At 43.6% G+C, this 23,556-nt stretch overlaps 1 protein-coding gene across 6 annotated transcripts in view; it reads left to right on the plus strand.

Annotated features, from left to right (window-relative positions):
- MOB3B (MOB kinase activator 3B) overlaps positions 1-23,556 on the plus strand; it is a 291,202-nt gene that overhangs the window by 72,682 nt on the left and 194,964 nt on the right. For all 6 annotated transcript variants that reach the window (XR_010841957.1, XM_059071182.2, XM_067041390.1 and 3 more), the window contains exon 2: positions 7,976-8,592. Coding sequence is in view for 5 of the 6 variants with exons in the window: in XM_059071182.2 (XP_058927165.1) it covers positions 8,175-8,592 (418 nt within the window). In the remaining variant the exon portion in view is untranslated. The remainder of the gene's footprint in view (positions 1-7,975; positions 8,593-23,556) is intronic.

Genomic DNA, 23,556 nt, shown 5'->3' on the forward strand with positions numbered 1-23,556 from the left:
TCAGCACAGTGTAGGTATATGGTAAATTTAACCACACCAAGTAAATCCCACCCTTTTCTTCTCTTTCTTTTTTTTTTTTTTTAAAAAAACTGTGAACTAAGCAAATAGATCTTTTTAAGAAATTTATTTATTTATTTATTTATTTTTGGCTGTGTTGGGTCTTCATTGCTGTGCACAGGCTTTCTCTAGTTGCAGCGAGCGGCGACTACTCTTTGTTGCAGTGCCCGGGCTTCTCATTGCGGTGGTTTCTCCTGTTGCAGAGCACGGGCTCTAGGCGCTCCGGCTTCAGTAGTTGTGGCTCGCAGGCTCAGTAGTTGTGGCTCGCAGACTCTAGAGAGCAGGCTGAGTAGTTGTGGCCCATGGGCTTAGTTGCTCCTCAGTATGTGGGATCTTCCTGGACCAGGGCTCGAGCCCATGTCCCCTGCATTGGCAGGCAAATTCTTAACCACTGTGCCGCCGGGGAAGTCCCTAAATCCCACCCTTTTCTATCCTTCCACTCTTTTTACTCTTTCTTACCACCAAGTGTCCTCTTCTGAATGGTGATGTTTCTGAGTCTGTGAAATGAAGAATCCTTGTGGGTCTCTGCTGTAAACACCTGTGCATTGATCAATCACTGCTGTTGCTGCCACTGCAGTATACCAGCTTGCATGCAATATTTTCATCTTTGGAATATTTACTCCTATTTTTTTTTTTTTTTTTGAACTTTTTGTTTTTTTTTTTTTTTTTTTTTTTTGCGGTACGCGGGCCTCTCACTGTTGTGGCCCCTCCCGTTGCGGAGCACAGGCTCCGGACGCGCAGGCTCAGCGGCCACGGCTCACGGGCCCAGCCGCTCCGCGGCACGTGGGATCCTCCCGGACCGGGGCACGAACCCGCGTCCCCTGCATCGGCAGGCGGACTCTCAACCACTGCGCCACCAGGGAAGCCCTACTCCTATTTTTAATGCTAGACTGTCCACACTGGTGACTAAAATATGCAAATGAAACAATGAGAATGCAACTTGAATGGATATTGAAGAGCTAGAAATTGATGGGGAGTGATGGTTATGCAACAGATTTCTGTAAGGCTGCACCTGTTTGTACTGATTTCATCTGTGTTCAGAAATAACCTGGGCATTTTAAAGCTCTGAAATCATACATGCCTTTGAAGATTAAAATGAGGCAGCACTGTCTCTCCCAACTAGTCTAAAATGCAACAGTACAGCAGCTCAAAGTTGAGGAAGTAGATTAGTTGGACCAAAAAAACGAAAAAGGCAAGATGGCTTCTCAGGCAGGAATCTCTCCAATTTTTGGATTGTTTTGTGAGCAAAGACAGTACCTAATGACTAGGCAGGAGTAAAACACTACATAAAGGTTGATAGAGTCACATTTTTAGGCACAATCCTTTTACTGGAGCCTGAGAAGGTTAGATGATGTTGAATTTATTCACACACACACACACACACACACACACACACACACACACTCCTCTAAAATAAAAAGCTAATCTATTTTATTCAATATTAGTAGTGTGAGAGGAGGGTTCCATGGACTATTCTAGCCATAAAGAGAAAAAAATAGTGGGAAGATAATAAATCAGGTGAGAGTTATTCTTTAATTCTGAAGAGCTGGAATTTTAGGTAACACATGGGAAAGAACAGCCCATTTGAGAGAGAAGTTGGACAGATGTCTTGACTTTTCAGGACAGCCCAGCAGTTGGTAATATCTGACCTCAGTGCGTAGGCAGTGAATTTACAATTTGAGGTAGAGTCCCCAAATAATGAAAGGGAGGAGGTCCAATTTGGTTTCACTTTTGTCGTTTCACTTTGATGCAAAGGGTTCTTCATTCACTGTCATTTATTCATTCATTCAGCAAACATTCAGTGAAGTCAGCTCTGTTCCAGGCACCATCCTAGCTCCTGGGCCCCAGCAATGAAGATGGCATGGACTCCCTCATGTGGGGTCCTTCTGGGGCCCCCATTTTCCTCATGGCCTTCCTGTAGTGAATTGCCCTGCCAGCTGGTCCTGCCAGGAGGAGTGCTTCATCCCACAGAGAAGACATTAAACCCCCTTTTCGCGACTAATATCTCTCTGGTCCCTCTATTTTCTGTCCTGCCTGCCCTTCTGTACCTCCAACATCTCTAGAGGTGGTCACAGCTAAAGAGGACGCATCTCTCAGGAGTAGATGGGAGAGCTGTTTCATTTCTTCCTTATCCTTGGTGAGGAGTCTTTGATTTTTCAACTAATAAGTCAGAAGACATCAGTAGGAAAAGAAAAATAAGAACTTTTCTTGCCAGTGTTGCTTAGTTACCTTGTCAACATTCCCTTGCAGCCCAGCTGAATGCTCTCTGCATATTTTTATAGTGCACATGTTTTATTGCTATAATTGATCTATTTAGCAGAAAATATGGAGAACACATGGAGCGCCTGTCAATTTTATGCTGTTTATTTGAATAAATTTATGCTGTTTATTTGAAATTTAAGAGAATTTTTCTCTTCACTGTCTTTTTCATTCCTAACCTGAATAATACCGTGAAGGAATCGCATCATGATCCATGTTGGGGCATTTAATTTTGTAGCTAAAAAAGCAAAAGCCAGGGCTTCCCTGGTGGCGCAGTGGTTGAGAATCCGCCTGCCGATGCAGGGGACACGGGTTCGTGCCCGGGTCCGGGAAGATCCCACGTGCCGCGGAGCGGCTGGGCCCGTGAGCCATGGCCGCTGAGCCTGCGCGTCCGGAGCCTGTGCTCCGCAAAGGGAGAGGCCACAACAGTGAGAGGCCCGTGTACCACAAAAAAAAGCAAAAGCCAATGAACTGACCTCAAAACTAGACAGCAAGTTGTGGCCTTTTCAAAGGCAGGGCCCAAGTTTTAATAAACTTTGTGTCCTTGGTGCCTAGCCCTTTAGTGAAGGTTTATTGGTTGAATGAGCAGTTAGCTTCAAGCATTTCTTAAGAACCAGCATTGTAGTGGGTGTTATTCATAACATAGAATTTGCTATAGTTTTTAGCCACGGGGCAAAGCTGGTGACTTGTTCTTTTCTTTCCGGAGACTGGACAGAGAGAGAATAACGACAGTGTCGTTGCTAGTCCCACATTTTATTTCGCCAAAGCAGCTTTTGTGCCTGAGGCTGCCATGGCAGTAGCAGCAGCCATAGTGCATCTGCATTTATGACAAGGTCCTCGCTGGGAGCCTCCTGGGTTCTGGGGCTGTGCTATCCAAATCAATCCAAATCAAGAGACCTGGTCATTGTCACTATCTGTCAAGGCAATTGTATTCAAAACACTGAGTCTCTCATTCTTTTTCTCACATACACACACGCACACTCAGCTGATAACTAGGTTTATGAAGCAAACTGTTGACAAAACAACAAAGGAAGTTTATTTAGTCATCCCCTTTCCTAGCCAGTAGGGCAGCCCATTAACCCAGTACTCCTCAAAGCATATACTTCTGAGATTTTGTTGAAATTCAGGCTCAGATTTACTACGGCTGGGGAGAGGCCTGAGAGTCTGCATTTCTAGCAAGCTCTCTTAGTTAGATCTGGCCTTGATACTTAAAGTGTCGTCCGTGGGCCAATAGATGTGGCATCACTTGGGAACTTGCTAGACCTGCAGACTCTTAGGCACCACCCCAGACCTACTGGACCAGAACTTGCATTTTAACAAGATCCCATGTTCACATTTGAGAAGCACTGCTCTAACCATGGAATAAGCCTACAGTGTCAATTATGGGCAAGGGTCCTGCCGGGGCTCTGGGTTGAAAGTAAGGTTAGATGGATTTCTTTTTTTAAACATCTTTATTGGAGTGTAATTGCTTTACAATGTTGTGTTAGTTTCTGCTGTATGACAAAGTGAATCAGCTATACGTATACATATATCCCCATATAGATGGATTTCTTGTTGCCTTTTTACTTCAAAACTCTTTTGGGTACCTGCCTCAGTAGAGCATCTGACACTCAGATAAAGACACGGACAGATGCCTCTTTGTTCAGTCATTCAGTGGTGTGATGAATTTGTTTTCACCCATCCTGGAGTGCCATTGTCTTTAAACGCAGGGGCCCACTGACCAACCTATCCCTACTCCAGAAAACTTTATTCCAGACAGAAAAGTTTGACCAGGAGAGACATGTCTGAGCATGTTAGAATGATGAACACATTTGGAACAGCATTAGGAGATGGGAGTTTCTGTTTCCTCGTCTGTAAAATGCAGGTAATAATACCACCTGTTCTAGCTTCCTTTATTGGCTTGTGAGGAGCTTTGACATCTACCTATGAAGGGGCTTTGAAAACATAATGATGTTTATGAGATTTTAAAGCAACTTTAGTGAGAAAAAAATCATATATATTTCAGTACTGGAGAGGTCTGGATTCAAAACGTAGCCTTACCATCTACTAATTTTGTGATTTCTGCAAAATTATTTCGTATGATTGCGCCTCAATTTCTTTTTATTTAAAATGGTCACAAAATCATCCATCATGCAAGGTTGTAGTGAGGATTAAAATGTTAATAATATATGTAAAAATCTGGTGCACAGTAGAGTTTAATAAATGGTAGCCAAGAGCAGCACATTAAGGGACTTGGTTGAGAAATAATCTTACAAAGATGACTTTTCCCTCAGGTAAGCCTGTTACGCTGGAGCAAAAAGGAAGAGTGACTTTAAAGCTGGTTAAAAGTTTGAATAAACACCCATCCATTTCAAGAGATTGATATCTGGAAGTTTGTGTTCCAAGTATCTCTGGAAGAAAAATTCCCAAACCTCAAACAAGGGTTTTTTAAAATTTAAATATGAGTGAGTACCAGCCACTGGCGGGTTTTGTGATTAGGAGGATTTGCTATGATTATCTGTCTCATTGACATGCTCTCAACAGAGTTGCCAGAGGGACTTGGTAGTGTCCACGAGAGCCTGGCACTGGTATGGAGGAAGGTGTCCACATTGGTGTCCGTGCACCCTGACACACCAGGCCCTGGGGAAACGGCAGAATTAGTGATAACGAGGGTCATGTAAGGTGATGAGATTGCTCTGAGGACCGTGGGAATTGATGGTACCCTCATTATCAGAATAAAAGAACAACAAGTCTTACTTACTGGAGACATGAGGGGGCGGCTGTTGGGTTGTTGCTGCTTTACTGTCAGGAATTAAACATTTGCAATACAGAGGGACTTGTCTATTTTAAGAGAAAATAAACGTCCTCGTCCTCCTTTCCCTATCTTCCCAACCTCTAGCTCATATTCTTATTTTGGAAATGCTCTTTGAAGGCCCTCGGCTTTCTTAAGTCTCTTTTCAGGCAGGCTAAGCCTTTGGGATGGTATTCTTTTAAAGAAGACATTGCCCCCTTTCTCTCCCTACAGTGTGCAGAGTTTGTGTGGTGATAACCTTCCCGGTGATCTTCTGAAGTACCGCGCGAATGTGATTTCACAGACAGCCAAAGGCTCGGTGTCACATGGTCCACTTTTCCACACGGATCTCTTTGAGAGGGTGTGTACACTCGAGGCCAGGTGAGGAGGGACAAGAACACCTCACTGATAATATGGCCTTGCAGTGAAAACCTAATAGGAAGAGGGTGGGGTTAAGAGGGAGGAAGTGAGCCGGCCAAGGCTGCAGGGAGTGGCCAGAAGAGGCATTCAGCTGTTCTGAGTGAAGTGCAGAGCCTGTGAGAGGCAATCGGAATGTCTTAGATGGTTTTTGTTTTTGTTTTGCCGGAATAACTTAAGGTTGAATGCATCACTGAGCCGTGTTTGAGTGTGGCATAGCAGAGGAGTGGATCAGTGGATCCTGCTTCAAGTCCATTTTAACTGATGCCATGGACTCTTCTGACTCTGGCCACAGCTGTTGGCTCATTTTTCTAGGGTATGACCCATGAATGGATCGGTGATCTCCTCTCTGTTTCCAGGCCACAGGACATCGTCTTCACTTCCAGCCAGTCGATACTTGTGGTCTTTGGGGGAATACGTGGATGGAAGCTCTAGGTAAAAGGGCTTCATGAACCAGCAGGAGGGACAGGTTGAAGAGTATCACTTTTTAGAATGTAAGGCTACGTGGAAAGAGCATTTGCTAGCAATCAAAAACTGAATTTCTGTCCTAGCCATGTCCCTGCTCACTATGGGACCTTGTTCAGCAAGTAATTTTATCTCTTGGAGACCTAGGGATAATGATATCTACTACAAATCTACTACACCTATTCTAAATCTGCTATAAATCACACCAGAATTTTAAAAGGGTCAAATGAGGTGATGGAGAAGAGAGCACTGAAGACTTCAAAGCTGCCCTGTCCAGTGTGGTAGCCATTAGCTACATGTGGCTTTTGGGATTATTAATTAATTAATTAAGTCAATCAATTATTTAATTAATTAGAATGAAATAAAATGAAAAATTCCGTTTCTCAGTCACACTAGCCACCTTTTAAGTGCTCAGTAGCCACATGTGGCTAGTGGGTACCATACTGGACAAAAAAGATACAGAACATTTGCGTTATCACAGAAAGTTTTATTGGATAGTGCCTCAAAGCACTATTTAGGATGTAAAGGATAGCATGTTGTAAGGGTGATAAATGCTGTCATAGTTAGGGGTTCTTAGAAAGAAACAACCCACTCAAGTTAGCTGGAGTAAAGTGAGATATTTGACTAATTCAAGAAAAATGTATGTGTCCCATGGGTTGGAAACACAACTAGGCTTCAAGAGGAAATGGAACCAGTTCCTAGAAGACTATCAAGAACAAAAGAAGCTACTCTCTCCCCACTGTCTCTCTTTCTTTTGTCTTCCTCTCCCTGTGGTCACCTGTGCCCTTGTGTCTCTGTTTCTCTGTCGGTGCATGGCTTCTTTCTTTCTCTCCTCTTCCTCCTTCACTTCTTCCTCCTCTTCTTCTCAACCCCTTTCCCTTTCCTCCCTCCCCTCTCTGCAGACCAGCTTTCTCAACTGTACTACACATGGTCCAGATAGGGCTCAAGCAGACCCAATTTTTAAAAAAATTTGTTTAAGTATCATTGATTTACAATGTTGTATTCGTTTCTGGTATACAGCAAAGTGATTCAGTTATGCATATATAATAGTTTGCATTTGTTAATCCCAAACTCCCAATCCCATTCCTTCTCCCCCTTGGCAACCACAAGTCTCCTGTCTATGTCAGTGAGTCTGTTTCTATTTTGTAAATAAGTTCATTTGTGTCATATTTTAGATTCCACATATAAGTGATATCATATGGTATTTGTCTTTCTCTGTTTGTCTTATTTGTCTTTACTTTAGTTGGTGCAATAAACTCCAGGTCCATCCATGTTGCTGCAGATGGCATTATTTCATTCTTTTTTATGGCTGAGTAGTATTCCATTGTATATGTATATATGTGTGTGTGTGTGTGTGTGTGTGTGTGTGTATGTATATATATATATATATATATATCTCACATTTTCTTTATCCATTCATCTGTTGATAGACATTTAGGTTGTTTCCATGTCTCCATGTCTTGGCTATTGCAAATAGCATCAAGTAGACCCAATTTTCATCACTTCTCAGGGATAATGCCTAACAAAGGCTGGATACTGATTCCAAATTCCTGGGGAAGCCCCCTGGGTGTGATAGCCACCCTTGCTGCAATCAGCTGTATCCAGGAGGATGGGGGTAGTGTCCTTATGCTTACTCAGTAGGGGCAAGTGGGGGTGGGGTGGGGCAGATGCTCTAAAAAGGAGCATATGGAGATGTGTCATTGACTAACATGCTCATCCTTAACACCTTGGAGCAGTCCATTGAAACTATGATCACACAGGGAAAAGTTCCAGAGATTTGATCAAGGCCATGAAGAAAAAGGGTGTGATACTTTTCCTCCTTTGGCTATTTGGTTATATGATTTGATGACCAATCCAGATTCTCAGGGGTTTGGCTTAACTTCCACGTTCTTATACCTAGATGGAAGCGGGCACAGCCAGAAGTGAGATGGAAGTCAGGTCTAAGCCTTTGTCATTTCTTAAAGGCAAACAGGACACTAATGAGACCCTTTTCTCTCCTGCCTTTAGGAAGAAACATGAGGTTCCCCTGGAAATCATTCAAGAGGAAGATGGAAGGGGCTGTCTAAAAAGAGATTGAAAGCTGCAGACCGCAAGACTGGGGCCAGAGGGCTGGCAGTGGAAAACCCTGCTGGGTTGTGATCTCTCATTGAAAAGTCCCAGTTGTCTGTTTGCTTCCTGCAGGAGGAAGGAAGAGAAGGAGAAGACCATGTCCATAGCCTTGAAGCAGGTGTTCAACAAAGACAAGACCTTCCGGCCGAAGAGGAAATTTGAACCTGGCACGCAGAGGTTCGAACTCCACAAACGGGCTCAGGCATCCCTCAACTCAGGCGTGGACCTGAGGGCAGCTGTGCAGCTGCCCAGCGGGGAGGACCAGAACGACTGGGTGGCGGTGCACGTGGTGGACTTCTTCAATCGGATCAACCTCATCTACGGTACCATCTGTGAGTTCTGCACTGAGCGGACCTGCCCTGTGATGTCAGGGGGCCCCAAATACGAGTATCGGTGGCAGGATGACCTCAAGTACAAGAAGCCGACTGCACTGCCAGCCCCCCAGTACATGAACCTTCTCATGGATTGGATTGAAGTCCAGATCAACAATGAGGACATATTTCCAACGTGTGTGGGTAAGTCCATGCCCAGCTTCCTGGTTATTTTGTCACTTCCCACCCAAGCTTGGAAAGTTTGCAGAGGCTTCTTCTGGGACTGCCTTTGAATGCTGGATAGCACCTATATCAGTGTTTCCCTAAATTCCATCGCTCACGTATCAGCAGTTTCTTTTTCCAGATCTAAGGACCTTAGTGAAAAAAAATCATTTGTAGACCACTTAGAATTATTTTGTAGACCTAAATAGTGAGAAACACTGGCTTGATGAAAAGTTGGATTTGATCTCATTGGCTTCCTTACAATTAGACTCCAAACCCACCCAGAGCTCCTGGTAAAATTTTTAATTTGGAGCTAATTAACTAGTTAGTTACAGTAACTCTGGTGCAATTATTGGTACTCGTCTCTCAGGGTAAGAAATCCCAGTGTGAGAATCCGTGGATTTGTTTGGGAATCAAGTCAACAGGCAGTTGGCATTTTGGAGAAATAAGATCCTGGCATTCTCTTCTTCCCTCTCCTGATCAAAGGTATTAATTTCAGTGTGTGCTATTAACTCTGGACCCTTGTGTAGCTGCTAGACCAACCTGGACACCTGAAATGCAAATGCTTTTGTTTGCTTTGTGCCCTGAGCCATAAAACTCTTCAAGGGGAGAGACCAGACCTTTCCTATCTCTTATATTTCTTTATGCTGCTGATCATTGAATCTGCATGCCTGGCAGGTTGAATTCAGAATTCAGTTTTTAGGGCCTTAGGTTCAATAAGGATGCGCATTCTCTTCTTTGCACTGCTGTACCTGTGATACCATGATGCCCTGGAACCTTTTAGGCACTCAGGAACTACTTGTGGAATGGTTGAAAAAATACTTATGCTGCTGGAAAATATTATTGAAAAGCTCTGAGATAGTTGGGGTATTAAAAAAAGAAATTTGAAACACATTGCTGAAATCACCTTTAGATGGGGCATGTGTGTCCCCATGTGGCATATGGAAAGTTGAAGTGGAGTGTATGGAAGTAATTATGTTTATACCAGAAAAAAAAAGTATATAAATTGATTAGGGCGGTATGTACATCTTGAAATATTCAGCACACAAACCAATCTGCTCAGAATCCTCCTGTTGCCTTGACTTGTCCAGTTTCCTCACATACTTTCTCTCTGCTGTCCCTTGTTAGGGCAGGAAGTGGGGTGTATGGCAGCACAGCCCCCCTTGGTTGGCTCACCAGCATAGGAGGAAGAAGGCAGGTTTCAGAAACTCCCCTGGCTGTATAATTGGCGCCTTGGAGGAGTAGCATCTTTTTGCACTTTCATTGACTGTCAGAGGCTTCTTTTGGAGCTGGGAGGAATTTGTCTTTTCCAAAAGCATTACAAGCAACTGCTCTGTGCAGAACATATGACAGCAGTAAAGGTAAATAAATGTGGGCAAGGATCCCTCCTTGCTGCCCTTCCCTTTCTGTTTCTTTGATGCTTTGAACTCTGGGTGCTTCTGTTCTCTCTGGCAGTTGTGGTTACCACATAGAGTTGCTGACCAGAAATAACATCACAGAGCCTGGTGTGTTACTTAAGAGTGAGGAAGCTTCTGGCTGTCTCCCTGGAAAATAGAACATCATAGGTGATTTTAGACTTTGCTTGGAGGAAATCACTGGATGCCGCCAGATCCCCCAGAGCAATTGACTTTGCTTTCTTTTTCTACATGGTTTCCTTAGCCATTCAGTGTGCTTGCGGAACACTCACCTGATCAGAATCCTCTATTTCAGCTCTTCCCAATCTGTGCCGCACAGTACAAAAGTGTTTTGGGAGCTCTTAATAGGTGCACTGTGAGTTTTTTTTTTCTCCCATGGAAAAATAAGTTTGGGAAATGCGGAGTGAAATTGATTTCTTTACTGCAGGACTTTAAATATACTAAGGTGCATTATACATCTCCAAGAAAATAATACGTCAGTAAGTAGTGTGTCCCAATTTGAACCTGGTACCTTTTTTTTTTTTTTTAATGGAACACTATTAGCATCTTTTCGGAAATGTTCATCTATATAGAGTTGTCAAACTTTTCTTTGTATCAGAATTACTTGGACCTTCTTCTCAAAATGCAGATTCCTTGGTCCTCCCCCTCAGCAATTAAATCAGAATCTCTTAGGTGAGGCCTAAGAATCTGTACTTTTGGTAAGCTCCTCCCACCCCTCTTGTTTATTGTAACCGCCCAGAATGCTTTTCATCCTCCCCAGGAACAGTTTGTTTCCTACCTCTCTGGTTTTATCCATGTCATTCTCTCCTTTGGAATCGCCTTCTAGTGAATTCTTATGCATCCTTTATACCATCTCAGACTTCCCTGGTGGTCCAGTGGTTAAGACTCCTCCGTGCTTCCAATGCAGGAGGCGCAAGTTCGATCCCTGGTTGGGGAACTAAGATCCCACATGCTGTGTGGCGTGACCAAAAAAAATTTTTTTTTTTTTAATGAACTTTATACCATCTCCTCTGTGAAGACTGTCATCTTTTAGAATATAAGCCCCTTTAAGTTATAGAATATGTCTTATGCATTTGAGTATCCCAGCACTAAGTCCAGTCCTGGTGCCTTATAAGTTGTTGGATGGATGGATGGATGATGGATGGATGGATGGAAAAATAATCTTTATAAAGTTCCAGCATGTGTATGGTGCTGGTGATCAAAGTGAAGTTAAACAAATGTCTCTGAATCTCTTTATCACCATTCCTGGGTATTTCCCATACACAGGGTTTAATTTTGTCTGTTTAACTTTTCCAAGGTTAAAATGTTAGGGGTCAGTAAAAACTACCACCATCCACCATCACCCTGAGGGTCTTCATTAGTATCCTGCTCACCTCTGCTATTTGTCCTCAGACAATACTGTTGCTGTTTTTGCAAGAACTTGTCTTTTAGGAGCCGCTTTCTCTATGAGAATTCATTTCCTCCTCTTCTTCCTCCCCCTGATTCCAGCCTACTTTCCTTCTTTTTGATCTTGGTGCTGCCATGAGTCATTATCATGGAAATGATCAAGATGTCTGTCAGGATAGAAAAAGAGGAATTCCCAGCCAACAGCAGACCCTGGGTGGATGAGAAATTTGGGAGTTCTGCTTAACATTAAGGCTTTGAATCCTGGGCATATTTCTGTCTTCTTGCCTGGGAATTGGGAGGGTTTGAAACTTCCCCTCCTCCCCACTGTGATCCGAGGAACTAGAACCGGAAAATACAGACAGATGTGAAGGCTTCACCCTTAGTTAGGTATTAAAGGATATAAACAGCTGTTGATCTCTACCATTGAAACATGGAGGAAAGAAAAGCTTTCATCTGTTTCTGGATTCTGGTTTAACTCAGATACCCGGGCTATTTCAGAAGTCGAGCCTTCTCAGTTGGGAGAATACCAAACAGATGTGGCTCCCTCGTGAACCAGAGTCTCCTCCAGTCTCCCTTGATCCTTCCCAGCTTCCTTTGTTAAAAAGCCAACAGATGTTCCTGCAAAAGCTCCCAAGACAGCAGTAACTTCAGAAGCAAGGGCCACCTCCTCTTTGATTGTATCTCTTTAGCCACTTTTGGAGGTAACGTTTGTAAAATAGAAAGCACAGCCACCCACTTTAAAAATTCCATTGCCTGTCTAATTACAATAATTTTTATGTTCTAGCCCCCAGTTTCCCTGTTTTTCTGTTATATAATAGGACTTAAATCTCAGATCTGACACTCAGAAAAAAAGGAGTGGAAAACTTAACACTCCTCCAACTCATGTTTTTAAAAAGTCTTTGAGCAGGAGGAATTTAAAAAATAATGACATGATCTCACCTACCTCTATGGTTTTAGAATAAATGGGTGTCAGGGAAGGGGAGAGCAAGGAAAGGAAGCAAAAGAAGGGAGAGAAGCCAGGAGGGAACTCACATGTATTGAGTTTGCCAAGTGCCAGGCACTATACTTGCTACTGTTAATCTTTCTTAATTCCTATAATAACTGAATGAATTAACTATGCCATTTTACCAGTTAGGAAGCTGACATTTAAACAAGCAAAGGGTTTCCCAAGGTTGTACAGCTAATCAGTCATTTAGAAGTCAGGGTTTGAGCTCAAGAGTGGCCAAAAATCTATGCCCTTGTCACCCACTACCATTTACAGCATGAATTGTTATTCTGCAAATTTCCTTCACATGGTGAAAGACTTCTCAATCATGGTTTTAGGAGGTTGTCTAGGGTGGGAAACAATTCAGAAAAGCTGATTTTTGGTATAAATTTTAAAGAAATGATTCTTTTCTTTGTTTCTGTTTGTCCCTATTTTATTATTTTTTAAAAAATAAGACTCTTTTTAAAAATAAATTTATTTATTTATTTTTGGCTGTGTTGGGTCTTCGTTGCTGTACGCAGGCTTTCTCTAGTTGCTGTGAGCGGGGGCTACTCTTCGTTGCGGTTCGCACGCTTCTCATTGCGGTGGCTTCTCTTGTTGCGGAGCACGGGCTCTAGGGGCGTGGGCTTCAGTAGTTGTGGCTCGCGGGCTCTAGAGTGCAGTCTCAGTAGTTGTGGAGAATGGGCTTAGTTGCTCTGCAGCATGTGGGATCTTCCTGGACCAGGGCTTGAACCCTTGTCCCCTGCACTGGCAGGCAGATTCTTTTTTTTTTCTTTTTTTTGTGGTACGCGTGCCTCTCACTGTTGTGGCCTCTCCCGTTGCGGAGCACAGGCTCCGGACACGCAGGCTCAGTGGCCATGGCTCACGGGCCTAGCTACTCCACGACATGTGGGATCTTCCCAGACCGGGGCACGAACCCGTGTCCCCTGCATCGGCAGCCGGACTCTCAACCACTGCGACACCAGGGAAGCCTGGCAGGCGGATTCTTAACCACTGCGCCACCAGGGAAACCCGGCAGGCGGATTCTTAACCACTGCGCCACCAGGGAAGCCCTGCCCCTATTTTTAAAAATCACCCCTGAAATGCCTGAGGTGTGTGTCCATGAGACTACAGCTGAGTTTCATCCTCTCTCAAAATATTGTGGCAGGAACACATAAGGCTATAAAAATGTCCATAGGGATGAGCTTTTCAGACATGGGATGTTGGGGAACTGAGTTTATAATTAGCCTTTAAATTTTGACTTTTTATTTTCTATTGTCTCCCTGCTGTTTTTTTTAATTTTTATATAAATCTATGTAACACTGGTAAGACAGCATGCATGTCAACAAAATATATTTACAGTGTGGTAGGACTAGCACTGGGCTTGTAGACAGAGACTGGCTCTGCTATTACAAGATGCTGTGTGACACTGGTAAACACGTAACCTCTGGGCTTGCGTTTCTCTGTGTAAAGATTCTGATCTCACAGGACTGTTGTAAAGATTAAATGAGGCAGTGGGAGTAAAAACACCCAGCCCAGAGCCATAAGCCCCTATAAGAGGTGCTAAAAAACAAATGTGTGTCAGCTGCCTCTCTCTCTGCATACGTTTCTACTTAACTGTCAACCAAAACTAAAACTCTTCGAGCCCGCTAGATGATTTCTGAATGGTATCCCCAGAAAAAAGCAAGACACATTGTAAGAGAATCAACATGGTTTTTAAAAAATCGTTGCTGAATTGCTCTATGATGGGGGTCATAAATACCTTCCAAGATTTGGGGAAATTTCAGTGTTTCTCTAGGAGCTAGACCAACTTCTGGTGTCAGGGATGAGCACTTAACTCTTTAGACAGAAAGCTACTAGGAAGGATCGTTTTGCTTGGTTTTCAGAAGACTGAGTACTGAATGTGCCCAAGTCCAGTGTCAGTCCGGCAAACCTCAGCAGAGACTGAGTTCAGGTTAGCTGGGGAAGAGGGGAGATAGCTTACTAGTCACAACTGGCACAAGCCATTCATTAAAATCAGTGCTGGGTGAGCTGCCCTGGATTTGACCTCTCAAGAGGATGGGGAAAGAGTTCTCAGTGCCCAGGAATGAAGCCTCCAAGATTGCCTTTTGAACTGGCAAGTTTTTCTAAGACTCTGGAAACATGTTTTGCCTTTGGGATCTGATAAACTGGCTCCCTAAGAATTTACTCATTGGGAAGCCATCATAATAAAGCTACAATTTTCTGAATACATACTACCCTCCACACTTTAGCTGCATCATACCGTTTAATCTGTAAAATAACCCTGTAAGGCGGGTTATTATGACGTCCATTTCGCAGATGAAAAAGCTGAAGTAACTTGCCCAGGGTCACACAGGCAGAGCTAGGGTTCAGACCCAAAGTAGCCCAACTCTACAGGCTGTGCTCTCAGCCACTCCAACATCTCGTGTCTGTGATGTTCTTAGCCCAGAATCAACATTACCCTTGATTTACCCCTACCTGTTGCATCACATGTTAAATCCTCTTTAGGAAATGTCCTACAATAAACCCAGCATTCACAGGGAAGGATGTGAAAACAGACAGGGAGGTGCATCCGATGCAAATTGTACTGGGTCCTTACTGATGGGAACTCTTAAAGTTCTGCTCGTGGTAAGAACTTGCCTTCTCTAGATTCTGATGCTACCCTAGTTTATTTAGTTGTCTATTCATGGAAACCATGCAGAAACAGCTGACTCCACTCTTCCTCACCCCCGCTGGCTGCCAGCGAATTGATGGTTTTGTGGAGGGACACAGTTCCCTACTTCCACCTTGTTAACCCAATACGGCAGTGACTTGGTGGCTGAGTTAATAAGAACAGTGGTAAATAACCACCCCACTCAACAAATCCCAAGAGATACCTCTGGAAAATGGGGAGGGCCACCAGTGTGCTAAGAAGCAGCAGGGAAACGGAGTGAAGAGGGGAACCCAGAGGGCCTAGAGACTGCCCTGTAAGTTAAGGCTAGTTACCTGCTGTCCCCACCTGCACTGAGGTCTCCATTACTCGTGCTGTGTAATTTTAATGAGCCATATCTCAAATGACAAGTCGTTACATCTCAGCATCAGCTGGGAAGGGAACTGGGCTATATGATACTCAGTGGAAAACAGAGATGAAAAATAAAGGCTGTAATGGGGGTTGGGGGGTATAGGCTGCTTTCTCTCGGCTGGTGCTTGTGGACATGGTGCCCTACCTTAGTCAACGAAGGCTGCCTTGTGGAGGTCAGTGCTGCATGGGTAGGCAAGCCAGCTCAGCACTAAGCCTTAGGGGATGTGGAAATGCATCCGGAAATGCAGTGGGATAGAGAAAAATGAGTTAACCAGAACTCTTGCCCTGAACAGGCATGGAGTTGGAAGGAACAGTTGCATAAGCCACTGGAAGTGAGGATGAGATCCCCGAGAGTACACTGGATTATCACTGACGTGCCAGCTGACTTTTAAAGAGCTCAAGTTTTCGTTTAACTGAGTAGGGTGTATCAGCAGGGCCCTAACACCAGAGGCCTTCTCTCTCTGCCATCCCCACCAGTCTCTGCCTCCCCTCTAGATAGAGAAGGTACCCTTAAGCAGTGCCATTTTGAAGAGTGGTTGAGTTTTTGTCCTGCCCTAGATCTCCATGTGTGGAGAGTGAGTCTCAAACTTTTCTTTTAAAAGACCTTTGTAGGTTTCAGGACATGTAGTATCTGTTAAGGCCTCTGCATCTAAGAACTTTTTGGTGTTTCATCTTAAAAAAAACTCATGCTAAATTCATATTCTAAATGATAATTCTATCCATGTTTTCCTTCATGTAATCATGTCTTTCTCTTAAGTCTTCTGGTGAAATGGACGCTGTGGGAAGATGAGCCAGTTTGGGAAGGTGGGGTGTTGGTAAAAAGGAACAAAAGCATTAGTCTCTGTTAGACCTGAGTTTGAATCCCAGTTATCAACTTTTAGTAGGAAATTTTCACTCTCTGGGCCTGTTTCCTCATCTGTAAAATGCATATAAAAGGATCTACTTCATAGGACTGTTGAGATAATTAAATAACATGCTACATTTAAAATACTTAGCACAGTGTTGAGACATAGACTAGGTATGCTTTCGATGTTATCCCCTCAATATCACATGGTATCAGTGTGATGAATTAGACTTGGCAGGTGAATTAAGGTAAGAAAGGAAAGAAGGTAGGATGAAAATCCATACTTCTTTCAAGTATTTTTGGCTGTGGAGTCGATCGACTTCACATCATCTTCTGCTATATCTTATGGAACCTTTAGAAGAAATAGTAAACATCCATGGGATATTTAGCTTGGCCTTGACGGCTGGAACCAGGTGGGTCCCCAATGGAACTTGAGAAGATGTTCACATGAATAGCATATGAGGCCTGCACAAAGCCAATCCCACCTTCTTGTTTCTGCTACAGGGTGCAGCACCCTGCATGATGTGCTGCATCAAGTAGACACATGGTGAAGTAATTACTACTATGTAAGTGTAAATTGATTGACTCATGCTGTATAGTTCATATTACAGAACAGAAAATTCCTGAAAATTGTGAGGCAGTTGAATTTTTGTCATTTGGCTGATATTTTCATTTCTCAGAGAGAATTTTAAAGAAAGCTTGGCAAAGAATCCTTTTAGTGTGTGAATACCTCCTTAGTGATATGTCTAATTGATCTTTAGAGCAGGCCTTTGGAAGTTAAAATGTTTGTCTTCATGGAGAGACAAACTGGAGTTGTGAGTTCTCTCTCAGGGAAAGGAAACATTCTTCAAATTAAGCAATAGGTTTTCAGTGTTTCTATATTGTCTGGCCCGGGATCCTAGGACTGGAGAGCAGTGATGAATTAAGGGAGAATCTCCAGCTGATAGTCAAGCTTTCAATCTGCTGTCACCCCTGGGATTCTGCCAGCAATAGCTGGCTCCTGCCTGGCTTCTGGGCCAGCTGAAGTGAGGGAGCCCTAATGCCTGGTGTGGCAGTACAATGGAACCTCAACATCTTAGGACCACCAAGAATTACTTGTGGGTGACTTCCTTCAACATTTCTTGGTTGCCTGGCCCAGCCAGGGAATCCTACCATGGCCTCCAGGAACAGAGGGAAGAAAGTTGCTGAACATTGGAGATTTACCTGTTTCAGCCTTCAGATAAACCATTCATATTTCACCATCCCAAAGTGTGTGTGGGGGGGAAGCCTACAGCTGAGGGCTTCTGTCTTTCTGTGTCTTTGAAGAGAAATGTGAGCAAATATGTTAATGATATGTACCAAATTCCCTGTGAGCAATAACTGTCATAGCACATGGATTGTGTTATGATGGCTTTATCTTGTTTTCTAAAAATAGTATACAGGTAAGGTTTCATCATCAGCCTGGGTTCAGATCTGTTCCTCTCATGGCTTTGGGACCTTGGGAAACCCTGACCCTCTCTGAGCCTGTCTCCTCCTGTGGAAAGTAGGGGTATTAATAATTATACCCAGTTTGCAAGGTTATGAGAATTAAGTGTCATAATGCACACAAGGCTCTTAGTGAGTTCCTGGTAAAGAATTAAGTGCTGAATACATTTGGGCTTTATTACTTTTCATGGTGATATAAAAAAGGGAAGACCACTGATTTATTGCAGGTGGTAATGCTTAATGACATAGGAGAATTTCTCCTGCAGTATTCCCTGTAAATTTATTTTCCAACTGGAATAAAAATTGAGAAAAGCTATTGATCATGTCATAATTACAGTAGTTATCTTGGAAAAAGAATAATCTCTCACATCCATTAGAATGCCAGTTAATAATCAAGACGAATACCTCACTGAAATCAATAGATTCCATATTTTATGTCAGGCAGTAATTCCAAAGTTTAAAGTACAGTAATAATAGTAACATTAGCTAACATTTATTACCTATTGTGGGCCCAACAACATGCGAGGTCCTTTATGTGTGTGTGGGGGTTTTTTTTTGTTTTTTTTTTTTGGCTGCACTGTGCAGCTTGAGGGATCTTAGTTCCCTGACCAGGGACTGAACCTGTGCCCCGGAAGTGAAAGCACAGATTCCTAACCACTGGACTTTGAGGGAATTCCCTGTGTGTATTTTATTTCTAGTCCTCAAGGCAGCCCCAGTCAACATTATCATTTTCCCTATTTTCAAATGAAGAAACTGAGGTATGTTTCTTTCCCCAAAGTGTGGGGAGAGCTGAAATGTCAAAGTGGGATGGTAAGGCACCAGTGTCATCACAAGAGCTGCAAGTTCCTCCTCCCTAGGATTGGACAGACCAAGGAAGGGGAGGGGATGACTAGCACCGGGGAGCTGGGGCTGTGCAGCAGGAGCTGGGAGCACGACCTGTTCAGCAGAACTGGAACCAAGGAGAAGATGCAGCACCGCTGGAGGCCAAGGAGGACCATGGGCGAAATGCCTGGGTGTCTGCTTCCCTCCTTTGGTCTCCTGCCGGGGTAAAGGGGCCTGGAAGGGCTTCTCTGGTGGCGCAGTGGTTGAGAGTCCGCCTGCCGATGCAGGGGACATGGGTTCATGCCCCGGTCCAGGAAGATCCCACATGCCACGGAGCGGCTGGGCCCGTGAGCCATGGCCGCTGAGCCTGCGTGTCCGGAGCCCGTGCTCTGCAATGGGAGAGGCCACAGCAGTGAGAGGCCTGAGTACTGCAAAAAAATAAATAAATAAATAAAAGGGGCCTGGGATGGATCTGAGAGCAAGTAAGTGAATGGCTGGCATATGGAGAAAACAGATGAATAACAAATAAATGTATGAAATAATTTTAGGTAGTGATGAGTTCTGTAAAGACAGCATTGGGAAAGGGAATTGGGACGCTATATGATTTAAGTAAGATAGATGTAGGATAGTGGCCTCAAATATTTTTGGTCCTTGAACTCCTTCATACTCTTAAAAATTATTGAAAATCCTAAAGATCTTTTGTTTTATGTGGGTTATAGCTATTAATTGTTATATTAGAAATTAAAACCAGGGAAGTTTAAAAATATTTATTTATTAATTCATTAAAAAATAAATGTACCACATATTAACATAAATAACATTTTAATGAGAAATAATTGTTTCCCAAAACAAACAAAAAAATGAGTAAGAAGAGTGGCATTGTTTTACTTCTTGCAAATCTCTTTATTTATTTATTTATTTTTAAAATTAATTAATTTTTCTTTTTTTTTTGGCTGCGTTGGGTCTTCGTTGCTGCGTGCGGGCTTTCTCTAGTTGCGGTGAGCGGGGACTGCTCTTCATTGCGGTGCATGAGCTTCTTGTCATGGTGGCTTCTCTTGTTGTGGAGCACAGGCTCTAGGCACGTGGGCTTCAGTAGTTGTGGCACGTGAGCTCAGTGGTTGTGGCATATGGGCTTAGTTGCTCTTCATCATGTGGGATCTTCCCAGACCAGGGCTCGAACCCGTGTCCCCTGCACTGGCATGCGGATTCTTTACCACTGCGCCACCAGGGAAGTCCCTGCAAATCTCTTTAATGTCTGAGTTCACAGAAAACAATTGGACTCTCTTATCTGCTTCTGCATTTCAATCTATGGTTCAAGTCCAGCTTTGCACAGATACGTAGTTGGGAAGGGGAGGACTTTGTGTACCTGTGAAAGGACCCCCAGGGATCCGTACAATCCTTTGAGAACCACTGTTGTAGATGAAGCAATGAGGAGGCCAGTCCTTTGCATCTAGTAGGCATTTGATGATTTTGGTTGAATGAACACAAATTAAGATTGCATTGAGGGTTTCACAGTGTCTCTTGTAATAAGTGGTATCATTGGTGACATTGTGATAGTATAAGACAGTTAGACAAGGTGGTTCTTAGGGCACATTGATCAGTAGGACACATGCTTTGTGGCATTTACCCAGCAGTACTGATGGCTTTTCACCTTAGTGTTCAGAGTCATGCAGGCGCCCAGTCACAGACTTCTGTAGGACCACCAAAAGAAAGATGGTAATTAGTCTCTGAAAAAAACACACCCTCTGATTTCCTTAACACTGTGTTCACACTAACCTAATGAGCTAGTTCAGACTAGACTAGATTTAACTGGTGGTCCTTGATGTGTACATAGGAAGTATTTTAAAATTTGAGTGGAATTGCTGTGATATAATTATTGTGCTATACAATACAAGGTGGTAGACTACCACGAGTTACCTTGAAAATTTTATGCAGTACTATTTAAGTTAAGGAGAGCTTGTTATCTGGGTGAGAGAGGTTATGAGTTTCTTTTCACCATCACCTGATACATATTCTTATAGAATGCTGACATTAGCCAAGATCTAAGTAATAATGTAAAATAGCTGTTATGAAAAAGAAAGCAAATGAATGATTTAGACAGAAGTTGCTCTTTTGGATTATCTGTGATCCTGCTCTTTCCATCAGCATGAATAATTGAATTCAGCATTAACTGAACTCCATGACAAGGGACACTGATGGAGATGACCACCCATCAGCTTTAGATGCACATGGCCACATTGCTTCAACCCCCAATGGACAGATATAATTACCCTCTGTGGACAGACTAGTTTTTGAATGGGGTTTATACAACATCTTAGACCAAATGAAATGTGTTTTTATTGCTGATTGTCAGAGGCAAATCTCATACCTGCCTTTCTGAGCAAATTATATCGTATCTTGCTTTGATATTATGCAGTTGTTGTAATAATGATGTCTACCATTTACTGAGTATCTATAATATGTTAGGTGCATTACAACCACTTTAGAAAGGTGTTTTTTTACCTCTTTTCCAAATGAGGAAACTGAGTCTCAGAGAGGCCCAGGTCATATAGCTTATGAAGACTTGTAGCAAGTCTTTCTGACTCCAGTGTGTTTTTTCCCTACACCAGGGACCTCTGAGATATCACATTCTAGGCATGTACATGCATGTCTTTGCATAAACACAAAGACAGAAATATATTCAAAGACTGAGTGAGAGAGGAGAAAAATGAAAGGATAAATTGGAAGAAGGAAATAGTTTGACTTCTGTATGACACCAATGTATGAGACCTTTGCAGAAGAAATCCTGCCTAAATGAAATAAGATATTTCAAGTCATGGCTTTGTTCCTTTCTCATTGTGCCTTAAATATGTGGATTTGACTCATGGTCTGCTGAAACTAGGGAGACTGCCACTGGGACGAACACTTCCATTAATAAGGTGAGACAGGGGCTTCCCTGGTGGTGCACTGGTTAAGAATCTGCCTGCCAATGCAGGGGACATGGGTTTGAGCCCTGGTCCGGGAAGATCCCACATGCCCTGGAGTAACTAAGCCCATGCGCCACAACTACTGAGCCCGTACACTAGAGCCCACAAGCCACAGCTACTGTGCCTGCATGCCACAACTACTGAAGCCCATGCGCCTAGGGCCTGTGCTTCACAACAAGAGAAGCCACCGCAATGAGAAGCCCGTGCACTGTAACGAAGAGTAGCCCCTGCTAGCCACAATTAGAGAAAGCCCATGTGTAGCCAAAAAAAAAATGAAATAAGGTGAGACAGATAAGATGGTTCAATAATTTTCATGTGTGTAGTGAGGACTGATTTTGTATGTGTGTGTGTGTGTCCAAGGTGAAAATCTCGCTGGTTAGGAAGAAAAGAAGGAAAAAGTAAAAGAATATGAGGGTATGCCTGGGCCATACCATATAGGTAGCATTATAGGGCTACCTATAATGCCCTATGGTTCCACATTGAGGAAATGAACAGAGCAATATAATTGTCTTCAACTTGTACCTTTTGACCCTTTTCACTGCCTTCCCTTTCCACTCCTTGGTCTGTTAACCCTATTTCTCTCCTGTAACACCACAAGACCTAGGTCATAAGGTTGCTGTCAGGACTTAATAATACATGGGGCTCGGCATGTCGAAAATGTTTGATAAATATCAGCTAACATGATTACTAACAATATTGTCAATACTGTATTTCTGCATAGTAGTTACTATGTTTTTCTCCCATATGAGAAGCTGTACATACCAGTAAGTGATTGAGGCTCCCAGAAATTAGGACCCTGGAGGCCCTGAGCCCTCGACAGGCAGGGTCAGAGGCAGGTTTCTGGACTTGCTGCAGGGGTGGACTTTTCAGCCATGGTTTCTCGGCCATCCCTCAGACAGTTGACACTTTGGGGCCCATGAAATTTTTTTAGCTGTAAAACATGTTGACTCTTAAAATAGTCATGGAATCTGGCTGCCCTTATCAGTCTGTGATGACTCACGGGGTTGACTGAGCTCAATGTTGTTTCAGGTGCCACAGGTGTACATTTCACCTCTTCCCCGCCGTGTTCCCCAGCAGCTGGCCTTTGAGGAAGGCCCATGGGGCACTGTCGGCTCACGAGAAATACGGCCAAATGTGAGGCTCAAGTTTTTCAGATAAAACAGTGTCACCTTTTCCAGGACAGTTTGAAAAGGGGATATTATCAAAGTGAACCTTTTAAATGACCCAATAAATAGATCCATAAGGATGAGTTTCTTGAAAAAGCTACGTTTCAGAACTAAGTTCGGGGTTATAATTCAATAACTATTTATTAAGCATCTGCCTATTCCAACTACTGTATTAAGGGGTGGGATACAAAGACTGGTCTGCCTGGTCCTTGTGCCTCCACACCCCTCAGAGGGCGCTGTTCCCACAGCTGGAGCATTTAACCCCGTCCACAGGCTCGGACCCACCAGAGGCTCTGACCTTCTTCGTAGGTTTTAGTGGCAAGATGGACTCTCCCAGTATTATTTATTGGGCCAACCCCATACCCCAAATTCCAAGACTGGGAAGTGGATTCTTGCCTAGGGCTCTACCTGGTATCCCAATCTTTGTAAACTGGTGTCCCACCTTGCCGCCCAGTTGTGCCATATTAGAGTCTTACTTCTGGTGTGCAGACCAGGAACGGGGTCCCCACTGTTTGATCCTAGCCCCTTCCACGCAGGCCATTTGCCAGCCCCTAATTCCTCTTCCAGTCGCCCTCTTGCCCCAGCACCCTGCCGTCTGCCAGGGCTCCCTGGGTTACCTCCTCCTGAGTTTGCCTCAAACACCTGCTTCGTCTCCGTGGGTCTATCAGTGGTCCTCAACCTCCTGCTGCTGAAGAGGGCCTCCTCCCACCAACTCAGCAGCAGAAGTTCTGCAGCTGCAACCTCCGGCTGGGAGGCTTTTAGCAGGGAGCAAGTGAGGGCTCCCAGACTCCAGCAGGAACAGGGCTTTGAATCACATTCCCTTCTAGGCGCTAATGCCCTGAACTTACTGCTTAGGTG

The sequence above is a fragment of the Kogia breviceps genome, chromosome 8, assembly GCF_026419965.1.
Source record: "Kogia breviceps isolate mKogBre1 chromosome 8, mKogBre1 haplotype 1, whole genome shotgun sequence".
Classification (NCBI taxonomy): domain Eukaryota; kingdom Metazoa; phylum Chordata; class Mammalia; order Artiodactyla; family Physeteridae; genus Kogia; species Kogia breviceps.